The 9,880-nt window shown below is 38.6% G+C and overlaps 1 protein-coding gene across 1 annotated transcript; it reads right to left on the bottom strand.

The window, feature by feature from the left end:
• Window positions 1–5,960: 5,960 nt before the first annotated feature.
• Window positions 5,961–9,619, bottom strand: LOC134009862 (interleukin-13 receptor subunit alpha-2-like). The gene is made up of 8 exons (XM_062449606.1): window positions 9,332–9,619; window positions 8,761–8,888; window positions 8,334–8,499; window positions 7,743–7,848; window positions 7,137–7,318; window positions 6,879–7,021; window positions 6,170–6,629; window positions 5,961–6,019 (listed from the first exon to the last, which is right to left on the bottom strand). Exons 1-7 carry the CDS (start codon window positions 9,405–9,407, stop codon window positions 6,240–6,242), a joined length of 1,191 nt encoding a protein of 396 aa, XP_062305590.1. The 5' UTR covers window positions 9,408–9,619; the 3' UTR covers window positions 5,961–6,019; window positions 6,170–6,239.
• Between the last annotated feature and the right edge of the window lie 261 nt (window positions 9,620–9,880).

Genomic DNA, 9,880 nt, shown 5'->3' with positions numbered 1-9,880 from the left:
AAGATTTTTGTGGAACTTCAATGGGGAATAAAGACTAACAAGACAGATAACAACATTGAACACTAAACAGTAATTTATTTTTTTCATTTAGGCGAATAATTTTTCTTAGTGACACAGGAGGTGTCGGATCCAACGTCGGAGGTGCCGGAACATGTTCCGGCTCAAATTAAGCACACTGGCTGTACTGTAGCCTACGCGAGACACACTAGTATAGTAGCTAACAAAAACATCTCCACACAGCTGTTTAAGTCAAACAGCGACAGAACATGTTCGGCACTCCCCTTAGCTCTACTTAAACTTTCAATAGGTGAAACTATCTGACTATTAACCTGAACTTCATTGCCACAGCATAAACTTTGTCAATCTGTTCATGAAAATAATTAATTTCAGCCTAAACCGTACAACGGAACGTTAAAACGAATTCTACCAACGCAATCGCTACCAAGACGAACACAGGTAGCTAACTGTACTACTGTAGTAGTACAATTTACCGGGGCAGCTTCTACACACAGGGATCGCATTTTGCGTTGTTACTGACAATGATCGCTACCAGTGAGCTTTTTATGAATTCGCGATTTCCCCCTAAATAAATGTCAAGCGTATTTACGTTTTTGTGGACATATTTTCAGTTAGCAGATGGTACTGTTTGAATCGCGATTCCATCTGAGATAGCTCAGATGCCCCCGCCCCCCCCCCCTTTAGTTATGACGTTAAACTATACTTTGTCACGAAATATAGTTGTCGCAAATAGCAAATGTTCGTCTTTGAAACTACCTACAGATTTGAAAATTCCGTTGGCTAATTACAGGGCCTAACCTAAATAATGAAAATAAATAATAACTGAACTTGTAACAGTTTGGTTGCAAAGCACACTATTATGGTGAAATGTTATCTCGTGTTTGTTGAGTTAAAACCGAAATATTGTTGTTGCATAGCAAGCATCATAGCAAAAAGGCTAACAAAGGTAAGAGTTAGCCTATACCCACCAATTAACATTAGCCCTTCATTCATGACATGGATACCGTAATAATCATACAGAGACATATTTGCATACCTTTATCTTTTTCTCGTTTCTCCTCTTTTCTTTTTTTTTCGAAATTGGGCACCTGATGGCTTACTTGACCTTTTCCTGTCCATCTTCTTTGGCATTCAACAGTCAACCGATTTCCCATCCCCCCAACGCTGTCACTCACGACCAGAAGTCAAGACTAAACCAATTCACCTTGGTGACCACAATCGTTGTGTTACATATTTGGGTGTGCTCAAGCCTTCGGCGAGAGCACAACCTTTGTTCTCTCACATATATATTTATTTATTGTTTATTTTCGCCCCCCTAAAACTCAGTCAATATTTGGCCTACATACACAACGGCGGTGTCAAAAGGTTTGTCTTGGTAGCGATTGCGTTGCTTCTATTGGAATTTACGTTCCGTTGCATGGTTTGGGCTTAGGTTAAGTTTTTGTGGCGAAAAGTGAAGCTAACGGTGGTTAGCCACAGTCATTGACGTTACTAACGTCACTACGTCACTAAAACACGCGTAGCAGAACATTCGTTTCGCATCTGTTAACTTGGGGGATAGCTAGGCTAACTATAGCTTTACTGCAAGGCAGCTGCAGGAACGCCACAAGCAAAGAGGCCAGGGTGATAACTATTTACTCATTTTACTTTGTGATATGACACACAATTGTGATGTGTAATGTACAATATTAGCTGATATTATTAAGGAAGTAAGCCCACATCTACTTTTGGAAACGGTAGTCTACTATTTCACTGAAATATTAGCATCATGACATTAGCCTCTGTTGCCCGGGCAACACATACTACAGTGGTCTATGATGTATCTGTTTTCAATCGTTAAAATAAACATTCCTCACATATACATTTTCGTTGTAGGATTTATTATGACATTAGATTACAAGTAAACGATTTGTGGGTGAAATTATCATTACCTGTGGTTTCAATCCAGTGTATCACTGCAACGCTGTAGCCTACGCGAGACACAAAAACATCTAACATACACAGCTGTTTAGGAAGTCAAACGGCGACAGAACATGTTCGGCACTCCCCTTACTTAAATCAAAAGTCTATCTAACTACTAACCTGAACTTCATTGCTACAGCCTAAACTTTGTCAATCTGTTCATGAAAATAATTAATTTCAGCCTAAACCGTACAACGGAACGTTTAATCGAATTCAACTAACGCAATCGCTACCGAGACGAACACAGCAGTAGTCTAGTACTGTACCGTAGTAGTAGAATTTACCGGGGCAGCTTCTCCACACAGGGCTATATCGCATTTTGCGTTGTTACCTTACAATGATCGCTACCAGTGAGCTTTTTATGAATGAGCGATTTTCCACTAAATAAATGTCAAGCTTATTTACGTTTTGGGGGGCATATTTTCAGTTAGCAGATGGTACTGTTTGAATCGCGATTCCATCTTCTACTGCCGGGTAACGTCATAGAATAATCTTCAAAGGGGGTTCTTTATTAATGAATGAATGCAATGAGTAGGCTAAATGCATGAAAATATCACGAGAAGGGAAAAACTTAAAAGGACGTTTAAATCATAGAGATTAGGTCAATTTGTACACCGGTCTGCCAAATTTATTCGTTTTGATTCAACGATGAGGCTGCCTCTTGCAGGGGAAATGAGAAGACATCCATTTCATTCTACACTTCACTCGTATTTTCAGTTGTAAATGAGCAGCAAAAAAAAATGCTTTTAAATCTATGTAATCTTTATAAATAATAAGTATGCATTTTTATATAAAATACAGAAATATCAGTTGTAAAAATGTTATTAAAAAACGGACCCCTGTCCAACCGACGCAAGCAAGCACACCCTACAATTTCCCCAGAAATTGTACCCTCTAGTGAATGAATGCAATATGAGTAGCTAGGCTGCTCATTTACAACTCAAAATACGAGTGAAGTGTAGAATGAAATAGATGTCTTCTCATTTCCCCTGCAAGAGGCAGCCTCATAGCTGAATCAAAACGAATAAATTTGGCAGAGCGGTGTAAAAATTGACCTAATCTCAATGACTTAAACGTCCTTTTAAGTTTTCCCTTCTCGTGATATTTTCAGGCATTTATAAATGCTCTCTAGTTTTATTAGCCATTTCACACAATTGCCGTGCCGTGCATTTCACACAAATGCACGGCACCTTCTCAGCAAGCTGCCTGAAGGGGGCGCCAATTTGCCAATTCCCCACACAGTGAAATGATAGAAAAGAGAAAACCGCTTCGCGGCGCATAGATTTGTATTGATTTATTTTATGCTCGTGCGCCCCCCACGTGACATGAAAAAATGCCGCCCCGGGCGGCTGCCCTGTCCGCCCGTGCTTAAAACCGCCCCTGGATGTGGAAACAACTAAAGTAATCATTTGAAATGATATCTAGTCAATCTGTTGAAAACAGACACAATAGATTTATTTGTACGTTTTTATTTCAAGTCTCCACCTTCTTTGTTTCAGTGTGCTGTGGCCTTGTTGCCTCTTTGCCCCGCAGCTTCACTCGTTGTAAACCAACCAATCAGCGCGCAGCTAACCTATATATTCATGAGCATACCATAAAAAGAGAAAACCTAGCGTTTTTTCCCGGAAAAAATTCACTGGATGTATCAGGGGGCATAGAACAGCACTCAGGCCACTTTCAGCCCAACCAATGTAAAATACCCTATTCGGAGACCTTAAGGAACAGTGTGAAATACCCCAAAAACCCAGTCAATCACCCCTTTAAGCAAGGGAAGTTTGTATGGTGCATTGTATTGTACACTTCTTGCAAGATTGGAAGAAGACAACAAAGTGATGAGTAGCTCTAATGAGGGGCCTGTGCCCCAGTAGAGCTTCATGTCAACACCCCTGTGCCCCACCATATGCAGCTGGTGCCCTTTAAAAAAAATTCACCCCTGCCCATCAGATAGTTTGAGTTTGCCACTGGACCTGACTACCCCTTTTGAATCATTCTATGTTGCTCTGTCCATTATCAAGCTTGTCTGCCTGATTATGCTTCCTATTGATAAAGCCTGCACTTGAATCCTATTTTAACTGGCAGCCATTACACACTGGTCTGCCTACAAAAAAATCTCAATGTTTGGCATGCAACTGTGGCCAGGAACTCAAGCAGTTCTCACCAGTAATTTAGCAGGAGTTCTGGGACATGACTGGCTTAAAGCCAAGAAACAGTTTGAATCCTTTGGGAAGGAATTACTTTACCAGCTATGTCAATGGTGGTTAAAAATGACTCATTAATGGAAAGTTACTGTCCCAGTGGACCTCAATCAATCTAACCATAACGTAGAAACCAGTGTATATCCAAGCGCAGAAATCATCTTGATCGGACGTTCACCCTCCCTCCGTCACCAGTGTTACGTTACTCACTCATCAGTGGTTCATCAATGACAGCAATAATTTTGATTAGTAGCAAGTAAGACTAAATGTTTAATAACAAATTAGCCTACGTTGACTGATTATAATTTTTCTATACTCAGAGTTGTATGAATGATAATATTTTGTGTCGGTTAATGTCTAACCGTAAGTGTAAACTAGCTGGTGCTTTAGTCCTTTTTATCCAAGTTTAGTGTTTAGTGTCCAAGTCTGTGTTCCTGCCTCGTCTCCTTGCTCTTGGTTTCATCTCTCCTACACTGACCGTGACAGTGTAAACAGAAATGATAACAAAATAATAACCATTCACAAATTCAAATGTATATGCCAGAAAACACTTCCCAACAGCTTCCTACAAAACAAATAAAACATACTCTACATTCTGCAAAGAAATATATTTACAACAGAGTATTGGGACATTTGACTGTTCAAAGGGTTGTAGCCTACTGTACAATACATCAACTTATTATATTTCCCAACATTTTTACAAAATTGATGAGCCTTTAAAAACATGTACAAAATGAAGTATAGCAGTAGCAAAGACAGGGTTGTAGTCATCAAGTGTTGAGACCGTTACAATGTCCAAATAGGTGAAGTAGCATTCTGGGTGTCTGTTGCCAAAAGCATCTCTTAGTCGTTCTTCAGATTGGCAACATGAGCCTTCTTGAGTGGTTCATACTGTCTTACCAGCTGGACACTGTTGTACGTTTACCTTCCACACATTCACTGGGAGAGAGGCCATTGAGTCAATTTCTACCCTCACTCTCAACAAACCCTTCTTACGATCGACACACAAGAATACGGCACACGTTGTTGTCTGAAAGCTGCCATCTCTTACAGCAATAAGCCCCGAGAGGAACACGGGCAATAATAAAAAATACATAATTTCCATTCCTTACTTTTAAGGTGGATCCCTTAACTGAACACTGGGCTGTAGCCCACCCACAAGTATCCCTGTAGTCGCTGAGGTTGGGTTATGCCAGGATGTAACACAGTAATTGAGTATTTCATGATGGTCACCATGTCAGATCAGTGCCATAATTTAATGCCTTGCTGAGTGAGACTGGCATCACCACAATCCTTGAACGCTGCCTTTCACGATGAGTTGTCAAATTAGAATCCCGGCATTAGTCGCATGTCTGACTGTTCTCTCAGACCAAGAAAACCATACATGTAAGGTTTGTGTGCCTAGTCTGGCTGGGTAGGTAGAGGGTTGGTCTCTAGGTGGATTTCATTTCATGTTCTCTGGCACTGGAATATACACCTCCTCTGGTACTGGAACATACAGCTTCTCTATGGGGTTCTGGAACAGAACAGGAAAGACAGTGGGTCTGTTACAGAAGTAGTGTCTTTCCGTTTGTGTATGTGTGAGAGAGAGAGAGAGAGAGAGACAGAGGGAGGTAGAGAGGGACGGAGAGAGTTAAACAAATACAAGAGGTAGATACAGCATACAGTTAGTGTTAAAAATAAATCAATAAATACACATTGAATCTTTTGACATTTATTGTTGACAAGTTTGAGCCCTGTTCTTTTTTCTTTCTTTTTTTACCTTTGGCTCCTTGTTGTTATTCATTATGTCCTTGAATATTAGTTGAGGTTTGGGAATGTCAGGGAAAATAATGGTTTTATGCCTGAAAAGGAATCGCAACCACATTCACATATTAAATCTGATATCATGTTTCTACATTTCTATAGACATGTGTCTGTGAAACTGAAAACATAATGGAAGCATTATTTACATATACCATATATAAACAATGGAGCCTAACAATTCCACTTACTTCCTTAAACACACAAGCGCAATGATGACAGAAACGAAGATGATGATTGGAACAATGATGGCCACCACTATCATGTTATGATTATCCTGACCTGAAGAGAACACATGAACAACATGAGCTGGGACTTAATAAAAAAGTCTGTCACAAATTGTGGAAACGGACAATTAACTGTATTAGTGGCAGTTTTATCAAAAGTCAAAACATTGTGATCAAAGTAGGACCATTTTCTATATCTAAGCAAACTTACCTTCAATACTGGCTTGAAAAGTGTTTCAAATAAATACATTATACATTTGATTACAATGAAAATCCAAGTGAAAATACCATAAACTTGGAATGGGCTTCGTACGATGATGCTGCTTCCCCCCACCAAAATACACAAAGATTTTAATGTAGTCTCAAGCTGGATCTCGTACTGGCACATTGAGTCATATGGTATGCTGGCTGAATTTGTTTGACTCTGTAAAGAAGTTAAATGTATAAAAAATAATTGTTGTTTGAAATGCATGTTTACATTTTGATAAATTATAATTCATTTCTAAATCAAATTGTTACCGAGAACACATTCCATTAATATCTTGCATAAAAAAAACACTTTTAAAGGCGCACTTCTTGATAAGTCTCAAATCCAACTCCACTCTTGATCTCTTACCACTACTGTATAGCATAGGGCCTCTAAAAACATCCACACTATTCTACCATGTCTTACCGTGACAGAGGAAGTCTCCCCACATTTGATGTATTTCAATTTGTACTCCCAGCAGTCAGGCTGAAATATGTCTGGTGGTGCCCAATCAAGGACAAGCTTTTTCCCCTCTTGTTTTATGTTGAGTGTGGGGGGTGGGGGTTTGACTGATGAGAGTCAGATCAAAAATTATATGTTTGAGAGTATGGTTTATGCCATGTGTTCAATTCAAAAAAACATTATGTAGACTGGAAAAGGGAAGACATTTGGTGTTGTAACTACCAAGTTTCCTGGGAGTCCTCTTGAAGGTATTCTGAAAAGGTGAGCCATCGAATGTACCATTGAGCAAGAAATATACAGAAGGCCACTCAAAAGCTTGATTGTCATGTAGGTGACATCCTGTTTTCACACCATTTCTGTAGAGATACTTTGTACATGCCGCTAAATGGGTATCTTCGTCCCTCCTGATAAATAAGAAATATCAATAAAGATCACAAACATTTCCAAATTGACCCATCAGTTATAGAATATGTATTTGAAGACATTTGCTGTGTGTGGGAGCTTGTACAGGAGCTTGAAATGAAAATAAATTATTACATTCTTATGGTAATCCAGAGAGGCCATGAATAAAAGTGCCTTGTTTTGTTGTAAACATATTTACCTCTGGATCACAACATAACAAAAGTTGTTTTGTGTTGTGATCATGAGATACACTATAAATAGAAGTGACCGTAGCCAGGATATGTGAAAATCACCTCACTATCACAACAAACGTTTGTTACATAATTTACTTGATCACAAGATAAGTAATCATTTAGACCAAATATAGTAAAAAAAATAAAATAACATTCTGTCCTGCCTGAACTTCCATTTAAGTTTAGTTCCTACCTATATAAGAGTTGGAGGTCGGAAACATGATTGGATGTCAGCCAGGAACAGTTCATGTCCTTTGTCGAGTAGAGGTAACAGTTGAAGTCCTTAATATGCTGTAGAACTTGGGAGAAAACAAATAAAAGATCTTGGAGATCCACCTATCAATAATAGCAATTTCCACTATCCACAATTTTTCTACTTATTTACTTTTACAGGGTGTAAAAGCTGTTGAGGTGTTCTAATTTGCCAGTTTAATTTGATAAATATGTTTAGCACTTATTAGTGCATTTGTTTTCATTTCACCAGGTTAAGGTAAGTGTAACCTAAAATGTACTATTTTTACAATTTAAAGTGTTAGGCTAATGTTTGAATGTGTTTTATATGGTGGATACTCATTGTAATAAAACAAATACGTTTTAATTGTAACTTAAGTACCTTTTTGAAATACTGTTTGTTACTATTCTACTATTCTATTCTGCTACTCATCTTTAAATCAGAGAATTTACTGTGCATCAAATTAACAATGTGACCAATGACTATTTGTAATTGTTCCATTACAGTCCAGTTCCATTCTGTTAAGAGGTTGATGTACTGTTATTAGCCTACCTGTGCGTTGAGGGATAATTTGGGTCACAGGTTCACTCCGGTTTCTGTCTCCACATTCTATGGGCTCGGTCTGCACAGTGTACTTCACCGTATTCTCGGTGAAATGGCACTTTGGACTTGTTTCGATTCGTTTATAGGGACCAAGGTCGTCATACCGGTATGCTAACTTTAAAATAAAGACAACTTGTAATTTGAACAGAACATGTCTTCTTACAAGAAACTACACCAACTGTATACAATATGCCATAAAATAAAATGACTAGATTTGTTAAACTATATAAAAAGAATATATTAATTTTACTTTCTAATTCCAAGTGGGCGTTATTAATATCAATTCAAATTGAATTATTCAATACATGAGCCCATTCGATTGTTCACTAAGCTTTAGCTTTAATACAGCCTACAAAAATACAGCTAATTATCTCACCTCGTCAATTCGTACATAATACTTCACTTTGCATTTGCCCAAGTCTTCCTGAGGCGCCTGCCATGACAGCGTCAGACAGAACTCATCGCGCCAGTTTATTGACAGGTTGCGCGGTGCAGGGAGCGGAACTATGGGAGTCGCAAAACGATTTAGATTCTTTAAATTACATGGAATTAAGAACGAGTACTGATGGAGAACAATTCAAGATTACTGTTGTAAATTATTCCTGAGCCTATGCCTAGCCTATGTCAATGGTGGTTAAACATAACTCATTAATGGAAAGTTACTGTCCCACTAGGGTACTCAAGGCAACAAAGTTTAATGAACTAAATTTACTGAAATTAAACAATAATCTCTTGTTTAACATCCGGTTCCCTAAAAACGGATAGGCCAATGAAGAAATACATTTACGACTAAACTGACATTAACAATTACTACAACAGTCGGTAGACGTTTCTCCCGTTGATACCCGGAAAACAGGAGTTTTCCGGGTGTCATGGAAAATCTTAGCAAGTACATTCAATTTGATGACATTTTTGGTACTGTGTCAGATTTTAAACTTATGTTTTACCTTTGTCTGTTCCGGATTCGGAAACTAAAATGAAACATAATAGAATCCCAACAATTCCAAAATACTCGAAAAGCATGTCCCTGCGTTCCCTAAACGCTTGTATGTCCTTCAGAATTCCAGGTTATCATAAAGTCACAAGTCAAGGATTTAGCCAACTGAAGTACCGGCACAAAAAACCTGGTAGCCTACTTCTTTGTCGATAACTAAACAAAACCAACCATGACAAACTCTGGCAGACGAGTGACAGTGTCAGAACAAACCCAGTAGGCTATGTGTGAATAAACTGGGAGGGAGGAGTTAGAATGAACCACTAGAGAGAGAAACTGGAGATAACAAATTGATAACATTGAAATGTACACATTCGTTCCTAGAACGCTTTTCAAAGTCCTATATTGAGTTTTAAACAGGCAAAATCAATTTCAAGAAAAGTATTCAGTCCATATGATGCAAACATCTTTTAATTGGGTGTGCTCAAGCCTTCGGCGAGAGCACAACCTTTGTTCTCTCACATATATATTATTGGGTGTGCTCAAGCCTTCGGCGAGAGCA

This window comes from Osmerus eperlanus, chromosome 23 (assembly GCF_963692335.1).
Source record: "Osmerus eperlanus chromosome 23, fOsmEpe2.1, whole genome shotgun sequence".
In the NCBI taxonomy this organism is placed as follows: Eukaryota; Metazoa; Chordata; class Actinopteri; order Osmeriformes; family Osmeridae; genus Osmerus; species Osmerus eperlanus.
The sequence above is the reverse complement of the archived record's forward strand: the minus strand, read 5'-3'. Positions and strand labels throughout refer to the sequence as shown.